The following is a 20,281-nucleotide window of genomic DNA, read 5'->3' on the forward strand; positions in this document are numbered from 1 at the left end:
ATATCTGTGCCTCCTCTTGCTCCTTGATATTTCCTATTAATAACAGAAGTTAGAAGCTACCTGAAATTTTTGCAGAAGCAAGGACAAAGATCTCTAGAAAAAGGATGTTTATAAACTGTGAGTGTTTTAATGGTTTTTCCCTCCACTGTGGTGTCAGATGTTAAACAAGAGCAGCTGCTGATAATTTGTTGTAAGTTTGGGCCATATAAATAAAAACTGAAAAGTAAATTTTGATTCCAATTTTCTTTTCCTTTTAACTCAACCAGGGAGCAATTACAATTACTGCTTTATTTTATCGATGGCCCTCTCCATGTGTAAACATGGAGATAAGTGGAAAATTTATTTTGGGACAAATTTCATATATGAATGTTTAGAGCTTTAACCTTAAATGTGGTTGGAATAGTATAAACAATTGGTTCTGAGAAGTGGCCAGTTTCTTGTAGTTGGAATTCACCAATATTTACCTGTCCTGAAGACCATGGGCTTCCTTTCTCTCATTCAACTTTAAAACATCACCTTGAGCTTTTGTTGATGGTGAATAGTACATTAAATTTTTATAAGTGGCCACATGTTTCCTAAAGATGATCATTCTTAGGAAGGTTAACCACATAAAAACAGCCTTTCAGTTTAATAGGAAAAAAACAGCTGTTGCATGCATGGTTTTTAAAATAAAGTTTCTGATTGCTTAAAAAGTATGTAAATTTTTTCCCATTTCCAATCAATTATTCATTTATTGGAGTAGAGTTGAGAATAGGTTTTGGAAGTTGGACTTTGGGCAGTGTTTTCACTTGGAATAGGGGCAGTTTGATCTCCAAGTTTGCTGGCATGTAAGTTCTTAAGAGTCCTGCTGCTACTTTCTTTCTCCATTCTTGGAAAACAAAGATCTGCCTGTTAAAGTTTCCTACCAATATAAAGAAAAACCGTAAATATTTAAAAACATGAGCAGCTCTTTATCAAAATCAGGGCTGATATTGACAAGGGCTGTTGCAAGAGTTATCAACCAATAACAGATCAGCGGAATGTGTTGTAAAATGAAGTATAAGTTTTGAATATAAGTGTAATGGACTTGTAGGTAATCTTCTAAAAGATTCTTCTTAATTTTTTTTTCTCCCCTCATTTTACTTTTGTCAGAAATTTTTCTGATTTCTGTTTGTGAGAGAGTTATAAGTCCTAGAAAACTCTGTCATCCAAAGGACAATAATCACCCCTTCCTGCTCTTTCTGTAGGAGACTAAGGGCTGCTACTAAAAGTTTTGAATGCCTAAGGTCATCACTGTAAAACAATATTTACAACTTTTTCCTAGCTCTCAAGATATGAATCACAAACCCTCTCCCTTCAAAACTTGTTTTTTAAAAATTAATGTGTTTTTATTTTCATCTGGCTTTACTTATTCCCAATATAATTCGGGCCCCATTAATGAAGACAATAGATTTAATGCAACAATGGGAAACTCTAGTTATTCCACACTCAAAATTTTGCTATGTATTATTTTCTATTCATCTCACATTGTGCTTACTAAATTTTCTTTTTTATACTTCTCCTTGATTTACAATGCACTAAAAATTTATTGTTTAAAAAATGAAAATATTAGCAATAAGTCATTTTCTAAGTCCTGGGTTATAAATCTACCATTGGCATATTGAGTTGGTGTTACGCTTAAGTTTAACCAGGTGTTTTATCATTGAGTCTCATGATTTCACTGATGTTGGAATTTACCCAGGGTGTTCAAGGCCCTCAGGGACCAGTGGGTGCTCCAGGACTCAAAGGTGATGGCTATCCTGGTGTGCCTGTAAGTGGGACATTTTTTTCTTCACTTCCTCCCTTCCTTTTGAGTGTTGCATATAACAAGGATGCTCACTCGCTCCCTTACTATGTCATCTCAGGGACCTCGAGGATCACCAGGACCCCCTGGGCCGATGGGTTTACGTGGAGTGGGAGACACTGGAGCAAAGGTAAGATTTTCAAGTAGGCAACATACTAGCTTCCAAGAGTGTGCCTATAGGTAGGTGATTTTGGTAAAGATGAAATATTTTATCAGATAGAAAAGTAGAGGTGTCTGGAATAATTGATAAAGTTATTTGTCCTTATCTATGGACTTCTGGGGAACGAATCTGAACATGTAGACTAACTTTATGGTTTGCCTCCTCCTTCTCTGATAGCAACTCACACTCCTTTGCTGCTTCCTCTTCTTATATCAACATCAGGGTTCAAGTCAGAGTCCTCCTCTCTCCTCTAGCCATACTCTTTCCCTAGGTACTCTCGTCCAGCCCCATGGCTTTAATCACTGTCCACACATTGAGGGCTTCCAAATACCTATATTTTCTCCCTTAAGATCTGGTCTCAGGTATCTAGTTTCTTACCATGTATCCCTTCTTGGGCTTCTCAAAAACAACTCTAATTTAACATCCAAAATAAAATCCCTGATTTTTGCCCTGTAACCCTGCAAATGGCTCTCCCATGCTCAAGCCAGAAGGACTAAGTATCATCCTTGGTCTCTTCCTTTCCCTCTCCTTCCTCCATGCCTAGTCCTTTGGTAAGTCCTATCAATGCTACTGTCAAAATCTCTCTCAGCTCTGGCTCCTTTTCTCCTTCTGCTTCTGCTAAGCGGACCATGTCATCTCTTACCTGGGCTGTAAAAATAGCCTCTTCACGGTTCTTCCCTCTGTCCCACCTCTGTCCTCCTATAACTTGGTAGCAAGAGTGGTCTTTTAAAACCATCAATCAGACCATATACCATTCCTTCCTAGAAACACCTTGGTGGCTTCTCTTTGTACTCAGAGCAGACTTTGAATACTTCCCATGGCCCTGAACACCCTTCATGCCCCAACTGCAACTTCTGTCATTTCTCCCCTGGGGCAGGGTTTTTGCCTTGTTTCCTCCTAACTTCATGTCACCAGAAGTAGGTTACCATTCAATGGAAGCTCTATAACCTGTTGAATGAATGGAAAATGAATAAATGATCAATATTACCCTAAAGGAAAAATTTTTGCTTTGAAATATGTCTGCTTAGTTTTTTTAATGTTTCCAGGTCACTAGCGAGAAAAGATGTTATGTGTGCTAATGCCAACCTCTTCTCTTGGTTTTTGCCCCTGCCACAAAACTTAGAAGTGCCTCTTTGCTCTCTCCCAGGTAGAATAAAAGATTGGAGACACAAGGCACTAAATATCATATTTAAGGGGAAATCTTGATACCTGCCCATCTCTGTTTCTAGGGGTGATGATGAAAATCCAGTAATAATATATCTGGAAGTGCTGTGTCCACTGTACAGAGAGGATGAACCCAAGGTGCTCTGATAAAGGATCTGGCTTAGTCTGACTCAGGACTACATCAGATCCTTGAATAAGGCTCAGCAGTATCAGTAAACTGCACCGAATTTGGGTACTGATGTATTCCTTTTTCTTTAAGGCATAGCAGCTGTCAAAATGCTAAAATTTAAAAAAAAGAAAGATAAATTCAATAGGTAGCCCTCATTATTTTCTGCTCTGACGCGAAGGTAAGAACTTGTATACTGAATATTTCTTTAGTTAGGGAGGTAGAAGCTTATTTCTATTTAAAATAAGACATGAAATGAAGTATATTAAATATATACTGGAATGTGTATATTCCAATGGAAACATGATCATTTACATTTTCACAGAGTAGATTTTTTATGTAAGTAGACATGATGTTATATTAAATTATACAATTATGTTACTGCTTTACATTGAGCAAGAATAATAAAGACAGGCACTTAGGCACAGATAAAGAACATTAAAAAATTAGCTGGTTATGGTGGCTCTTGCCTGTAATCCCAGCACTTTGGGAGGCTGAGGTGGGAAGATTACCTGAGGTCAGGAGTTTGAGACCAGCCAACATGGTAAAACCCCATCTCTACTAAAAATAAAAAGATTAGGCAGGCATGCTGGTGCACACCTGTAATCCCAGCTACTCGGGAGGCTGAGGCAGGAGAATTGCTTGAATCCAGAAGATGGAAGTTGCAGTGAGCTGAGATCATGCCATTGCACTCCAGCCTGGGCAACAGAGCAAGACTCCATTAAAAAAAATTAAAAACCCAATTCTTGTGGATATTTCACTCTGTCAGATTATTCAAGATACAGACTAAAACATTTACTAAATGATGTCATATGCCATTTTCCTCCAAAAGTCCCTTGTTATGCCTTCATCTACATTTTAGGGGGAAAAAGGTAAGAAATAAGGTGTTCAAAACTTCATCTTGCCTGTTGTTTTTGGAAATAGCTAATATGCTGCCAGAAGATGTATCTGAAGTGAAACTCTCATTGTCTGTGGAGCCCACATAGGAGGCTGAGTGGAAGCAGAAGTCCACAGTTTGCTTCCAGCTGTGGGCAGAACTCAAGCAAAAAAGCAATAGCTAGGACCTACCTGTCTGCCCGCCTCCCTCTCAGCTGCTTTTCCTTCCTTCCATTGCCTCTTGTCTCTTCCCATGGAAACTGTGTTTTTCAGAATTTCTCTAGCCCTGGAAGGAGATGTTAGGAGAGTGAGCTGGTCTTAGAATCAAGGGAACTTGGGTCATAAACTTGAAAATAAAGTCTAAAAGTAAATGCTAGCTTTTAAATAACTTTAAAAATAATCTCTCCTTTTTTTTACAGAGGCTTCAGCATCTCAATGTGGCCTTTTTTTCTGAAGAAAATTTTTGGAAACATACACACACACAAATATCACAGAGCACTAAGGGTAGAGGGAGGCAGAGAGAGAGAGAGAGAGAGAGATATTCATAGACAGAAACTGGCAAAGAAAGGAAGATAATTCCAGTTAACTTTGCCCTTCTGGCTTGGCAAAGTGGAGGGGAAATTCTGAAAATAGCAAAAATTGTCCATGGCAGCAGAAACACAGGACTGAAATGTGTGCAAAATTTCGACCCTTTTGAGTTAAAATGACAGAGAAACTGTGTGTGTGTGTGTGTGTGTGTGTGTGTGTGTGTGTGTGTGGTAGTATAGCCATATGGATCCTGATATGTTTTTCATTTAAGCTTTGTGTAGTCACCTTAAAATTGTGGCCTTAAGGCATTAACTTACAAAACAAATGTGTTTTGAAATAAGGAAACCATTAAGGTTGACAATGAATTTATGGTGGGTTTTTGTGCTGTTTAGTTAAGGTCACATGTGTTTAGCATATGACACAGATGTTAAACTCAAAGCTTCTGTGTTTCAAAACGTATAAAAAGCAGTCCCTCACATCTAGCACCCTTGTGGTTCTCCATGGCTTTTTTCCAAATAGAAAAATTCACTACCATATCTGTGGGTATCGTCCTTCTAGATACAGTTACCTTTAATTTAAGTCAAATTTGGCAACACTTTCTGAGAGATTTCAAAAATTCCGATAAAAGCTACAACTTTGAAGGAGAGAGTAGATATAGTTTTTAAACTCACCTTTGAAACATGCTGGGAAGAGGAACTGATAATTCGGTTTCTTGCTAAGTGGGAAGTGTTCATCCAGTGTCCTCATTCCTGAATCCAGTCTCCTGGCTTATTGATGGGGAAGCCAAGCTCCAAGACCCTACCCATCACTGCCTGCTTTTCTTCACTGGAGCCTTAGATATTAAGAGAACTTCTTATAATTTGAGGACAAACATGCCATACATCTCATTTCTCTTTGAGAAGCTGCAGATAACTCTGCTCCTGTGTTTTTACCCCCAAAGCTTCATAAGGTACATGTAGCCCAAGGGCTGATTTCCTGATGTCCCTGAGTATAAGAGTTTATTTCTGGCCTCATAGAAAAGGAATATAACTCTCCTGAGTTCTCTAAGGGCAGGTGCAGTCTGCCACGCCCCTCTCTTAGCTTTTTTTGGGCCCCCTCAGGAAGCTGGATCATCACAAGGAAAGCTATGACCGTCTCCAAAGCCTTGGAGTGTTTGAACTTAGGCTGATCTTTGCACAGAGGAGATCTGGATTTGGGTTTAGGACCTCTTAACCATCAAGTTGTTGGCATAAATCTGTGGACAGAAAAGACTTGTTGGATTGTTGTTGTTGTTATTACAGGTATAATTACTCTTGTTATTATAATGATTATGTATTACCTAAGTTTTTCAAGAATATTATGACATTTTTTAACAGTCCCCCTGTTTTATAGATGAAGAAATGAAGGACCAGACAAGTTGAACAACTTGCCTCTTTACAATGTGCACATTTTTGATGCTATATTTGTTTTTTATATGAGAGGGGCTATAGATATGGATGAATGAATGAAAAACTAAATGGTTGAATCAATCAGAGCAGAAAGCGTGACTTCCCTGATCCACAGATGTCCAATCTCCTATGCTGTCCATCTTCTATCTAGGCAGTTTTGTGTGCAGTTGGATTGTTCCTCTTTTCTATTGTCAAAACTTAAATTACATAAATAGTAAAGAGAAGCATAAGCCTAAAACCCAAAGAGTTAAATAATTTTCAGTAACTTTACATGTTTGTGTATTGTAAATACATGCTTTATTTGACAAAAGTGGCCCATAGTAATAAAATGCAAGTCTATGTAGAATTCCACTGAGTATCATTATTCAAAAATGTTCCCAGCATGTGAATTGCCCCTCTGTTCTGTGCAATGGTTCACATATGTACACTCCACCAACAGGCACTGGTGGAACAGAGGACTGATTCACGTAGAGATACATTAGGAATGTGTGGATTCCATTGGCAGACATAGACTGGACAAGGAACTCCATTTTGAACAGTGTCCAACAAGGAGGGCTAGCCTAGGATGCAGACTTAATAATGAAGTTAAGCGCCCATAATTCCAAAGTATACTTGAAGAAAGCCACCTCCCTGTAACATGACTACAAAATTGCTTCAGGCTGAAGAATCAGCCCGAAACAGAACTAATTAAAGCCAGAGCCATACAAAGTTTAGATGCCAGGCAGTTTGAACCAGAGGTTTCATAAAGAGTCATATCCAAGACCAGAAAAAGGTGACTTTTCAAGGTTACTCCCCAATGCAGTTCCATGCCTGATCTCTAAAATCTGAGCTGTGCTCCAGTTCACCTCATGACTTTCAGTATTGCTTTCATCTCTCCTTGCTGTTTTCCTAGCTTTGTATTTCTCTTCGCATGATTACCTGGAGACACACGGTAAATCCCCTTAACATTCATCGCCCACATCACCATTAACACATTTTTATTTTTAATCATGCGGACTTGGAGGAACTTTCTCCCAGTGGAAAATTATATTTAGTTTTAGTACAAGACAGCCTGCTCTTCTCCCTGTCATAAGGGCAGTATCAATGTTTCTGTTTTCAAGGTTTCTAACCAAGCTAAATAAGAAAGACTCTTTCTCTCCAATGAAGTTCTTGGCAAAAGGCAATCATTTGCTTATCTCTGATGAGTTGATTTTGAGAAAAGTAAAAAACAATCAACAAGAAGTTTTAAAATTGTCAGCGGTTTTGGGGTGAATATTAAAGTTTTAGGAGAGAAATTGATTCAACGAATTGAAAATGCTTCAAAATACTTTGAAATTTAAAGGTAAAAAAATACTTGAGATGAAATGTGATAGCAATTTGAGAACTTTGTTGGCTGAGTAAGACCTGCCCACAATCCTCTTGCTCACATTCACCAAGTGTGGTGGCTAACATGGACACGTGGCCCATGGAACAACAAAAGATCATTTTCTAGCATCTGTAATTATTTTCTCATCCACATGATGATCATGCTGACAGTTGGTACCATCTTCCTATTCATATTAAAGAGTGTCAGTGAGAAATGACTGAGTCACGTGGCAATGGTCATTCAGTAATCATTACACATTGCCAATATCTGGCTTGTCTGTGCATAAGCCTAGAATAAAGACTCTAAAACTTCCATTGACATTCTGACTACCATGAGTGAGGTATTCAAGAGGTACTAACTCATGACATAGGTGGAATATCATAATTGTTTTCAGAGTTCTGCCTATATTTGTGGTAGTTGGAGTAGTTATTTCTTAATTTTATTTAAAAACCAGAAAGAAACATTAAGCAGCTGCTATCATCACTGTGACTTCTACCTTATTTTAAAACCTAGTCATTCCTCAGTTTCATCATTTAGCAGAATCTTTAGAGTACCATTCCTTGGAACATCCTTAAGAGGCTGATTCTTTCACAGTTAATTTAATTTTCTTTTATTGTCCCCAAGTAGAAAAGCATGAAATCACTTTTGGAATGAGAATATCTTCCTTCCACCATCTTTTCAAAGAGTGGCAGGAACTTAGCAGGTACAAAGGGAGAGAGAATGATCAAAGCCTCATTAGTGCCAGGGGCGGTGAGGGGGAGGAAAATAATCTAATGGGCTGATTATTTCCTCAAATATTATATTGATATTTTTAGAAAACCCATAATATTAGCAAAAGTAAAGATTTACTAATGAGAATGTGAATGTGTTTACTCTCCTCTTTTTCTTCTTTCATTTAAACAGGGAAAGGTATGATGGCTTGTTTCCTTGTCACTGCTCCACCTTGAAACCTTGCCACTTATTAGCTGTGTGACCTCAGCAATTCATTTAGTCTTCCTGAGGCTTAGCACTCTTATCTGTGATTTGGGATAATAATGCCTACTTTACAGGTTTTTTTCTGATAAATTAATAGAATAATGTACATAAAACATCTTTATGAATTCTAACATATTAAAATATAACTAGTGTAGTAGCCATATTATGCATCACTCTGCCAAATCAAGTACATTGTAGGATGGATAAGAAGAGAGATTAAGAATTGGTATAGGTAGGACATCTGGAATGAGGCCAGTTAACGTGTTGGAGTAAACCACAAAACCGAGGAATAGCAATGGAGGGAAAATGGTAAGGGAAGCCTTAGAGAGCTGGATTCTTGTGCAGGTCATGTGGGACCAGTATCATACAGGATGAATCTTATAATCCAGGATGTTCTTTCTTCTCCTTGAGAGAGTGTGGTTGGCAATGTAGGAAAAGGACTTTCACAGTTTCACAGCCAAACAGCTGTGGTCTTTGCATTAAATAGCAGCTGGAAGAAAGTCTATGGAAAAGTTAGCATCTTGCGTCTAGTCCCAGCCAACATCAAAATGGGAGATGGGTTTTGGAGTCATACCTGGGTTTGAATGGCTTCCGGCTGCCTGGTTTGTGGAAAGTCATGTGTCCTGCTGTAGCCTCAGTTTCCTTTCTGTAAAGTGGAGTAAGTTGATGTTGATAAGATCAGGTAAGATAATGAGTGAAAAGTGCCTGCTGCATAATAAACCTGATAAATGTTATTTTTATTTATTAAAATAGTTTTAATATTAGCAAAAGTAAAGATTTACTAATGAGAATGTGAATGTGTTTACTTTCCTCTTTTTCTTCTTTCATTTAAACAGGGAAAGCTTCAATGTATGATTTTTAGAACCAGCATAAGATGATGTATGTTTTTAAAGTTGTTAAAATTATCCACTCTGCATTTATGGTCTAAGTAGTCTTCACTGATTCACTTGTTAAGTTCACATACACAAGTACTGCAGATAGTCCTAAACTTGGCCATTTCCTGTGAAAATGAAAGCAGTATCTCCCATCTAGAATCCCTTTTATGGGCCAAGAGGAAGTGGTATGCCATCTAAACAGTCCATTCTTCCTCTTTTGAGAGAGTGGGTGCATGGAGGAGGGATAAGGGTAAGACTATCATCTTAGGAAAGTGATAGATGTCGTCACCAATGGTAACTCTAGAATTAGCTTGCCCGTCTGTTCATTATCTCCTAATACAAGAGCTCCCTCTGCAGGCTCCAACATCTCTCAGCTGTTGCGTGGGAAGCTATGTCCAGCTATGCAGGAACCTATTGTAATTTCCTTTATTTGTGAATGTTGCTCTATCCAATGACAATAACCTGCATATCTGAAAATATCACACATTAACGCACTTCTTAGGTACCTATGGCGCTGCCTTATGACAAAACCAGTGCCATCAAGTGGCTAAGACCTGCCCACAATCCTCTTGCTCACATTCACCAGGTGTGGTGGCTAACATGGACACATGGCCCATCGAACAACAAAAGATCATTTTCAAAGACCCCACCATAGTGGAGAGACACTGCTTTGGTGGATTCTCAGATCATTAAGTGCCTAATGTTCCCATCTATCAAAGTATGATACTTATACACTGAGGAACAACCCTCATGCCATGTTACAGACCAATTCTAACATCTGCAGAATGTTAAAACTTGATTTAGAGTCTATTAGATTATTTTCCCATAGTTTGAAAGATAGAAAAGTTTATTTAGATAGGTGAAACATAGCCATGTGTCAACAATTATATGGATAAGGATGGACAATTTGTTCTAGGTGAACACTGAAACACCACAGATGACATGGAACACACCTTGAAATTCACTGGCTGAGGCTGCAGGACAGAAAGAACAGTAAGGTATATACAAGGTCAGCTGTCCTATCGCAGTTGGCCTTCAGACACTCCTAAAGGTTGAGGGTTGAGGGAACTGAATAAGGGAGACTATGAAGGAGAAAATGAATAGCAACACTGAGCATGGACAAGGCTGATCTGAGCTAAACTAGAGACTTATTTTAACTGTTTTTCTCACTTGCTTTCCCGTGTGTGTGTGTGTGTGTGTGTGTGTGTGTGTGTGTGTTTTAGTATGATTAATACTAGTTGAGGGGAGGTTTTAGCTTACATTCTCACAAGAAAAATATGAATTAAATAGTAAAGTATCAAATTTTTTCTTGAAACATACTACTTTGTTAAAAAAAAACTTGCCTTCTCTCTATATCCCTATATTAAAAAACTATGTAACATTTGGTACAGCCCGATAATATACACAACACATGTAAATTCTACTAATAATGTTGAATCTACCTGTGTGCTCCTCCCCTTTGCCCATGTTTAATATCTTTAAAATCATGAATTATTATTAAGGAGGTCTATTACAGCAACACTTTCTCATGTTTACTGGAGAGACTTTTGCTGCATATTGTTTATGGATTTTTAACGATGGCATTAAAACATTTTATTATGAAAATTATTAAGCATGCACAAAAGTGTCAAGACTAGTGAACTGTCATTTACTTATCACACTTCCTTAACAATTATCAATGCATAGTTGATCTTGTTTTAGCTGTATTTTTTTTTTTTCTTTTTTGAGACGGAGTTTCGCTATTGTTACCCAGGCTGGAGTGCAATGGCGCTATGTTGGCTCACTGCAACCTCCGCCTCCTGGGTTTAAGCAATTCTCCTGCCTCAGCCTCCCGAGTAGCTGGACTACAGGCATGTGCCACCATGCCCAGCTAATTTTTGCATTTTTACTAGAGACGGGGTTTCACCATGTTGACCAGGATGGTCTCAGTCTCTTGACCTCGTGATCCACCCACCTCGGCCTCCCAAAGTGCTGGGATTATAGGCATGAGCCACCGCGCCCGGCCCTGTTTTAGATGTATTCTCCACTCCTCCCCTCACTGCATTATCCTGAAGCAATCTTCATACATCACCCATATAAAGCCTTAGTATTTGCCACTCAAATGCAAGCACTCTTTCTATAAACTTGACTGCAATACCATTATTAAACCTAAAAAAATATGAACAACTCTTTAATGTAGCAAATATCCAGCATTCAAATCTTCGAGCTTGTCTCATCGATTTGCTATAATTCATTTGTTGGGACTGAGATCCAAATTATGCTCACACATTGCATTTGATTGAGATAGCTCTTAAATCTCTTTTAATTAAAGTTGACTCGTGCCTTGTTTTTAGCTTGCAGTTTGTGAATGTGCTGTTTGTCCTTGAGGATTTGTTGATGATATCCTCATGGTGTTATGTTATGTGTTTCTCCATCTTCCATCTATTATTGTAAGCTGGTAGATTTTGAGATGTGTTTACATCCAGGTTCTGTTTTTTTTCTTGGCCAGAACGTTAGTAGGTAGGGTGGTGCATTCTCTACTGCAGCACAGCAGGAAGCACGTGGTGTCTGGCTTTATCCTACCTAACCTCTCACCTTATTATGGAAGGGCACAGGTGAACAGAAATGAAAGAGAGGAAGCCATCAAATCTGGGATGGGTTGGGGTGACTGGGCAAACAAGAGTATTATTTCTGATAAAACCTTCAATGATTTGGGGTAAAATTTATTTAACTATGCTTACTTGTTTTGTTGAAGGGTGTCAAAATGTTTGAAAGAGATAAGACATCTCCCTTTTAAGATGTAGAAAACTGTATGAATCAGTCAGGTGTAGTTGGAGAACTTCAGGCACTGAACTTACACTCGCTTTGAAGGTACTTCAGAGGTACTCAAGAAAAGAGTGATAATAGAAATGTAAGTACTAGAGGGTTTTCATGTTCTCTACTTGGAGCTCTTGATGTTGGAGTGATCCTTTCAGCTGGCAGGAACTTAGGGACATTCAAAGATGGGAGTCAGTAGGAGAGAGGTGTTAAAGAGATAATTACAACCTGTAGCTTTAAAAGCAGCTGAGTACTAAGTGGAAGAGATGGAGACAGTATAATAAAAGTGGCCTGTAAGCAAAAGAGAGATACATAATTATGAAAGTAGACATTAAAAGAATTAAGTTTGTAATAAAGTACAATTTTAAAATTTCCCCTGTCCTTTTAAGGGCTTGTGTTATCTAGAAGTATTTTAGAGTTTATAAGTAGAAAGTAAATTAAAAGATGGACTGTTTTTCTAGATAAATGACTTCAACATTTCTTATAATTTATGGTTTTTGCACTGTTGAAAGCTAGAAGCTGTTTAGTTGGTAACAGGATATGGACAAAACAGGATCTAAAGTAAAGGTCTTGGGAGGTATTTCAAAGCCTAACCCTGGTTCTTTTATTTCTTTATTGTTTTATTCAGGCATATTTTATGCATTATAGAATTCATCCTATTTATCTATACAATTCAATGATTCTTTAATTAAATTTACTATTAAGCTATACAGCCATCACCATAAATCAGTTTTAGAACATTTTTACCTCTCCAATAAAATCTCTCATGACCATTTATAGTTAATCCATTTTGCTATATCCCTAGCCCCTGGCAGTGACTAATCTGCTTTTTGTTTCTATGGAGTTAACCTTTTTTGGACATTTTGTGTAAATGGACTCATAGAGTATGTCTGGTTTCTTTCATCAGAATAAGGTTTTTGGGGTTCATTCATGTTATAACATGTATTCACAGTTTATTCCTTTTTATTGCTGAATTTACAGCACTTTGTCCTTTCACCAGTTGATGGTCATTTAGGTTGTTTCTAGTTTTGGGCTATTATGAATAATGCTACTAAGGGCATTCATATGCAAGTCTCTGTGTGGACATATGTTTTCATTTTCCTTGGATATATAGGTAGGAGTGAAATGACTGTATCATATGGTAAATTTACGTTGAACTTTAAAAGAAACTGCCAAAATGTTTTCCGAAGTGGCTGCACTAGCAATTATTGGGGGTTCCTGTTTTTCTATTCCTCTAGCCCTGCATCTTAATAGCTGTGGAGACTTGGGTAAACCCTAGTTTCCACTTTAATAAAATAGGTGGGTGGAGCTGACATTTACCAAATACCTATTCTGTGGTAACAATCGTGATAGAAGCACCTACAAGCTTTGTCTCACTTAATTCTGAGCCCTATGAAATGTAGATATTATTTTCTACATATGTGATAAATTAATGTCTACATATGTCTCTGAACTGAGGTTCAGAGATGTTACATAAACTGGTCAACATTATAATGCAGGATTATTATAAGGACTAAATTACATCAAATAACTTATGAATTTGGGTGGCGTAGTCTTGGGCATACAGAAGGTGGCTAATCAAGCAATTTTTATTTCTCTCCTTCTTGCCATCATTAGCATCTCTAGTAGGTCTAGCCACAGGGCTTTACCTACCTTCATAAGGTCCCACCAATTTTCTGGTAATAGTTGCAGGCTATGAAGCTGTCATGCCTTAGTGAAACTGAAAATCGTTTGTAGAGTTTACCCTGCAGTTCCAATTAATGAGGTGGCAGATATATTATAGAGTCAATCCCTAATTCAAATAGCATAAGCTTTGTTGCATACAATGATAAAAGCAACTAGCTCAGGATATGATTATATTTCTTATTGGTTATTTTTATTCTTGTCCCTTCTTCCATCCTCTATTCACAATACTAGTAATTACTTTTCCAAATTCCAGAGAAGAAAGTAATGAGAAAAGTTAATGTTGCCAAGAAGTTAATTGACTTGATTAATTTGGAATGGACCTGGATCCAATGTTTGAAGATTGCCTAAGTGGAAAAAGAAAAGAGATATAGGAAAAGAGGGTTCAATTAGAACCTTAGTCACATTCAAGAAGTTTTTGGTATTAAAATATATATACATTGAAAAAATATAAAGTCTTTAAAAAGTTAGTAACTTGTTATTTGTTGTATCTTTTCAGGGGGAGCCTGGGGTCAGAGGCCCTCCAGGTCCTTCTGGACCTCGTGGCATAGGAACCCAAGGGCCAAAGGTGAGTCCTCAGCTCAGTGCTCTGTGTGAGGGTCAAATACCATCAGTGACAAACAAGTCAACAGTAACTGCATAGTAAGTGTTCATACTGGTGTTGACTTATTTTTTTCTTGATGACTGATGAAAAGTCTTATTTTTCATATCAGGTAAACGTTCAGTAAAATAGAACATTTGAGTTTATAAAGCCATTCACTTCCCCAAAAGAAATGAACAAGTCAGCCTCTTTTTAGTTGCAAAGTGCTCAGAACATTTCTAGGTTTCTTAGAGGCTGTGCCATTGCCAAGAAGCACATCTTTACTTTGGCAGAGGTGCCTCAGGATGCATTAACAGGTCACCTGCTAATGCATCTGTTGTGCCCTGTGTGGCCACAGCTACTCTGACAGGGCCTCAGTGCACGGGTCTAGACTGATTGTCCCCAGAGAACACAAGAGCAACTTTTTTTGGCCCAGTTTCCCTCCTTTCTGTGTCTCCTTCAGCTTGGTGGTTATTCATCTTTTTATTCTTTTAATCCAGTGTTTCTCAAAGAGGGAGACTTTGTTTTTCTTCCCTGCCTCAGAGGACATGTGGCAATGTCTAGGGGCATTTTTGGTTGTGTAGGTCAAGTCCAGAGATGCTGCCAACCATTCTACAATGCCCAGAACAGCCTCCTCTCAGAAAGAGTGACCCAGCTTGAAATGTCAAAGGTGCTGAGTTTGAGAAACATGGTTTTAATTTTCATTCACTTGCTCAACAAATTTCTTTGATTTGTTCAAAAGTAGGTTAAAGAAGTAATAAGCATGTTCAATAGGGAAAGTAGTGTCGATGAATCACCCACCACAAATTCAAATTTCGAATTGGTATATTCATGCCAAAAATGCATAGAGAGAAAAGGGAAAAGGCTTTATGAGTCAGAGATTTTACTGGCATCCCAGAGTTACCAAGATTCTCAGTTTGTCTTTGTTTTGCCCATCAACCCCCTTTTGGCAGTGTGCTAGTTTTGAACCTTCTAGATCACTTTAAATGGAGGAAGAGCCCCCCAAGATATTAGTAGTCATTTCACTGTGTGATGGAAGATGGGTCTATTTTTCTTTTTCATTGTCATTTTTTTTCTGTTAAAAGTTTTTTTTTTTCAATGGGCAGGTATTCCTATTACTATGCTTACTTGTTTTGTTGGAGGGTGTCAAAATGTTTGGAAGAGATAAGACATCTCCCTTTTAAGATGTAGAAAACTGTATGAATCAGTCAGGTGTAGTTGGAGAACTTCAGGCAGTGACCTTACACTCCCTTTGAAGGTACTTCAGAGGTACTCAAGAAAACAGTTACAATAGTAGATGTACTAGAGGGTTTACATAACAGATAATTGAAATGTATGTACAGAAAAAAAATCAAGCTTTTTTTTATACTGGAAATAAAAAGACTGACTTACACAATAACTTATATTAACCTAGCATTTCTCAATGCTTCTTCCATCCAATGTTAATTTAGGAACTTCTGGGATAAGCAACATTACACTAATTTCTTTAATGTGGGACCTGTTAGAGCCACTAATCTACTATATTAGTGTCTACTATATTAGTGTGCTATTTTCCAGTCTTATTCCACCACAAAGTCTTTCCAAAGAAACATGGGATCAGTTTATGAACACATACTGGGAAATGCTATCCTTACTTATTGTTTCATCTACATATTTTCCTAAAAATTTGGATACTAATCCACATTAATATCCACTGAATCTTTAACTGCAATCCCAGTGAAGTTGCACTCCATGTTGAAAGAGCACAACATGTTAAGGCTATGTGGATCCACATGTCAGTGGTTTTCATATATGGTGCAGGGCAGCTCTGGTGTTCTTGGGCTTGGTGGTAGAGCAGCAAGAGGGGCCCAGGCAGATGAGGCCCTGGGTCTTCATTTTTGCTTAGGCCAAGCAGCTTTGCCTACTATTAAATTTTTATTTGGATTATATCTAAGGTATTGTTTGCAAAGAATTCTGTGGCTTAAAAATATTGGGGAAGCATTTTAAGTAAAATAGGAAGTACCTTACAGGCAGCATGAAGGTCCTGGTCAGATTGAAGAAAGAATGAAGCTGAGAGTAGTAATACTTACATTGTTTCTTCTTCAGTCTTCTTATATTTTGTCTTCAAATTCTCCCTATCTTCTAACAGGGTGATACTGGGCAGAAAGGCTTGCCTGGCCCGCCTGGCCCCCGTGGCTATGGATCACAAGGAATTAAAGTAAGTGAATGGGGTTGTGCTAGAGTCACCTCTTGTTTCACCAGAGCGATGGGGAGAAGAGGTTTTAACACAAAAAATGGCTAATATAAAATAGATTTATTGTGAACCTAGCAGTTAAATGGCATCCAGTATTTCGAGACATCATCTGGAAGTGTAAAAATGATATGAGTACAATACTTTAACAAATGCTAAACATTATATAAATTGCTTGCCACAAAACTGAACTGTTCTATGGTTTGTTGCTCTCCCCTCTTTCTGAATTGAATGGAGAATTTATACTCAGCTTCTCTCTCTCTCTCTCCCCCGCTGTCCCCCTACCCCGGCCTCCCCTGTATCCTCCGTGGTAGCCCAGGGCTTCCCAATCTTAGCTCACAGTGGAATCACCTAGGGAGCTTTTGAACAGTACTGATACCTTTTTTCCAGAGAAACAAAATCTGAGTCTCTGGGAGCAGAGCTTGAGTGCTGTGTTTTTCAAAGCTCTCCAAGGGATTCTTCTGAGCAGCCAGGGTGAGAACCTCTGAGGCCCTGAGTCTGTGTTACTGGAATTCATAACCATCTGCATGTCACTTTGTTTCTGTGTCAGCAGCAACAAGCTTATCCAGCATGGTGGGACTCTCAGGGTCTCTCATGTCTCAGCAGACAAATTTGACATCTAAAGGTGACTATGTAGCTCTAAAAAATTCCCTCTTCTAATATGTGGATGTTGTTTTTCTTATCGGTTCACTTTCTTTTTTTCCTATTCCACTGCTGCCCCTCTTATAAACTGGTTTTTCATTTTATTATATATGTAATATATATATTTATTTACCATACTTAAGCTTTGAAACTGAGTTATTCACCTCTGGATGATTGAGATTGATTCTAAAAATGTGGAAACATTCAAAATAAACTCTTTTTCAAATAGCAGAACTTCTTAATAGGAGACAGTAGGAGCTTAAGATAATACATGTAAAAATCCCATGTTGAAATTAAACCACCTTCTGTGTAGAGAGAGTAAGCTTAGTCAAGAGCAGAACTCATAGAATGTATGTTAAATCTCCAGTTTTATCACACAATGTCTATAGCTTCTACAGCAGGTCTTTTAAATAACAATTGTTCATCTCTCAGGCTGAGTATCCAAGCAAAGGCCATATAGGCATGTTGCTTATATTGTACAAGCCCTGGAAAGAAAATATAGCAAAACTCTGCTTTATCATAAACAATACCAATCTCAGACTTAATCTTTAAATTCTATGGATAAAAGGTGGTAGTGCTGTACACAGAGTTTTGCATGAGTTTGTTTAGGGAATAAACCTATGTCAAACCACAGGTCTTGTCGCTAACATAAGCTCAATTCACACATGCTATTAGTGCATTATTACCACCACTTTACACCTGGGGCCAGTTTTCTCTCCTCTCTTATCTGTGAAATACTTTCTTAATCTCATCTGGGTGGTGGTTAATTAATCCTCACCAACTGTAATTTATCTAGTTTCCTGCTCATCCTTATGCTCTCAGGGTTATGCTGTGTCCAAACTCCATCCTGCATGAAACCAGATCCTAAAGTCTCCCATCATAGGAAAGAACCAAAATCAAAACTGCCGTGTATCCTCTCTTATCAGAAACGAGATAAGCTTCTCCTTCACTTAGGACTGTAGCCTGATGCTGCTTAGCAGTGAGCTCTGACTAAGGCTCACTCATGAAACCTGGTTTCTAGGCCAGGCACGGTGGCTTACGCCTGTAATGTCAGCACTTTGGGAGGCCAAGGCAGGTGAATCACTTAAGTTCAGGAGTTTGAGATCAGCCTGGGCAACATGGTGAAACCCCATCTCTACTAAAACTACAAAACTTAGCCTGGTGTGGTGGTGCCTGTCTAGTCCGAGCTACTCAGGAGGCTGAGGCACGAGAATTGCTTGAACTCAGGAGGGAGAGGCTGCTGTGAGCCAAGATAGTGCCACTGCACTTCAGCCTGAATGACAGCTAGAGATCCTGTCTTAAAAAAATTAGCTGTGCATGGTGGCTGGTGCCTGTAATCCCAGCTACTCAGGCAGAAGAATCACTTGAACCTGGGAGGCAGAGGTTGCAGTGAGCCGAGATTGCGCCATTGCACTTCAACGTGGGTGGCAAGAGTGAGACTCTGTCTCAAAAAAAGCCACTCAGCACTTTGGGAGGCTGAGGAGAATGGATCACAAGGTCAGGAGTTCAAGACCAGCTTGACCAACATGGTGAAACCTCATCTCAACTAAAAATGCAAAAATTAGCCAGATGTGGTGGCATGTGCCTGTAATTCCAATTAGGAGGCTGAGACAGGAGAATCTCTTGAACCCCAGAGGTGGAGGTTGCAAGGAGTTGAGATTGCGTCACTGTACTCCAGCCTGGGGAACAAAGCAAGACTCTGTCTCAAAAAAAAAAAAAAAAGAAAAGAAAAAAACCTCTCTAGACATATTGGACTGCCTGGCATTCAGCTGGCAGCAGGGCAGAGATACTTCCTCAGGACTTTCAACTCATTTTCCTGACCCTGGGTTGTATTAGGTTGGTGCAAAAGTAATTCAGTTTTTGCCATTACTTTTGCACCAACCTAATACCCTCATGTTAAAAGGAAGGAACTGAAAAACAAAATTGGTGGCATTCCTCTGAATCCTTTCAAGGCTATAGGAAAGGTAAAATTTCATATCTTACGTTCCTTTATTAACTTATTTCCTATCTCTTTCCAAAGAGCATTTGAATCAGTGAAATCTTAGTGTGTCTGCTTAGTAGGCTTTGATGGAAACCTTTGTTGCTGTTAACCTTTACCACAGAAGCCTCAATTGTGTTCTGTCTCTCTATCCCATTCTGTTCATGGCTGAAATAAGGGCTGTAGCTGCAATCACAAGTGACTTGCTTCAGCATTCACCTAACCAGCTAGTCATTCATTCATTCAACCAAACAACCAACCAACCAACCAAACAATACTGACTGAGCACCACCTATGTTAGGCAAATAAGCCAAGTGCTAGTATATAAAGCATAAGTGAAAATACATAAACTTAGTCCTCATGGAATTTACAGGCTATAAAATAATTAGACTTTGAGTTCTGGAGAGTATGGAGGGATGGCACAATGGAGTGAATTGAGACTACAGCAGCAGGCAGGGCCCTTGCCAGGTCCTATAGACCAAGTAGTGAGTTTGGCCTTAATCCTAGGAGCAACTGGAAGTCAGAGAAGAATGACCTAACTTTGGAAGTTTGGAAGAGACTCACTCTGGCTACCATCTGTAGAATGAATGGACATGACTAGAAGGAATGAGGGAGTAGAAGGGCTTCCCTTTCCGTGCCCTCTTCCTGTTCTCTTGATTCTTCATGTGGAAGAATATGATCTTCTGGGAACTTCTTTTCCCTGCCTTTCCTGGGACTCTAGGACTACCCACAGCTGCTGCTGAGGCAGCTCTCATCCTGGGAAACCTTGTGAGCATGATGGGCTCACCCCTCTTTACTTAATTCCACGGCAGCCCCCTGCCCTTCCTCGGCAGCCCTGCTGTGGCCCAGCTGGCTCTTCACTGCAGAGGAGCTCCAGCTCCTCCAGGGCCTCAGTGCTTTTTCCTAACTACAAATATCTGTTGTTTAGATGGATGAATATGGGACTGTGGCTCTTTGATCCTAGAATGGCCTTGGTCTTTCAGGTTCACATCACAAGCCAGGAAATTATATGTACCACCATCTTGTCCCACTGT

The 20,281-nt window shown here is 38.9% G+C and overlaps 1 protein-coding gene across 31 annotated transcripts in view; it reads left to right on the forward strand.

Annotated features, from left to right (window-relative positions):
* Positions 1–20,281, forward strand: part of COL28A1 (collagen type XXVIII alpha 1 chain) — a 196,372-nt gene that overhangs the window by 128,781 nt on the left and 47,310 nt on the right. For all 31 annotated transcript variants that reach the window (XM_017975339.4, XM_078342703.1, XM_078342705.1 and 28 more), the window contains 4 exons: positions 1,721–1,789; positions 1,884–1,952; positions 14,317–14,385; positions 16,526–16,594. In XM_017975339.4, the coding sequence (XP_017830828.2) occupies positions 1,721–1,789; positions 1,884–1,952; positions 14,317–14,385; positions 16,526–16,594 (276 nt within the window). The remainder of the gene's footprint in view (positions 1–1,720; positions 1,790–1,883; positions 1,953–14,316; positions 14,386–16,525; positions 16,595–20,281) is intronic.

Source organism: Callithrix jacchus, chromosome 11, assembly GCF_049354715.1.
Source record: "Callithrix jacchus isolate 240 chromosome 11, calJac240_pri, whole genome shotgun sequence".
NCBI classification, from domain to species: Eukaryota; Metazoa; Chordata; class Mammalia; order Primates; family Cebidae; genus Callithrix; species Callithrix jacchus.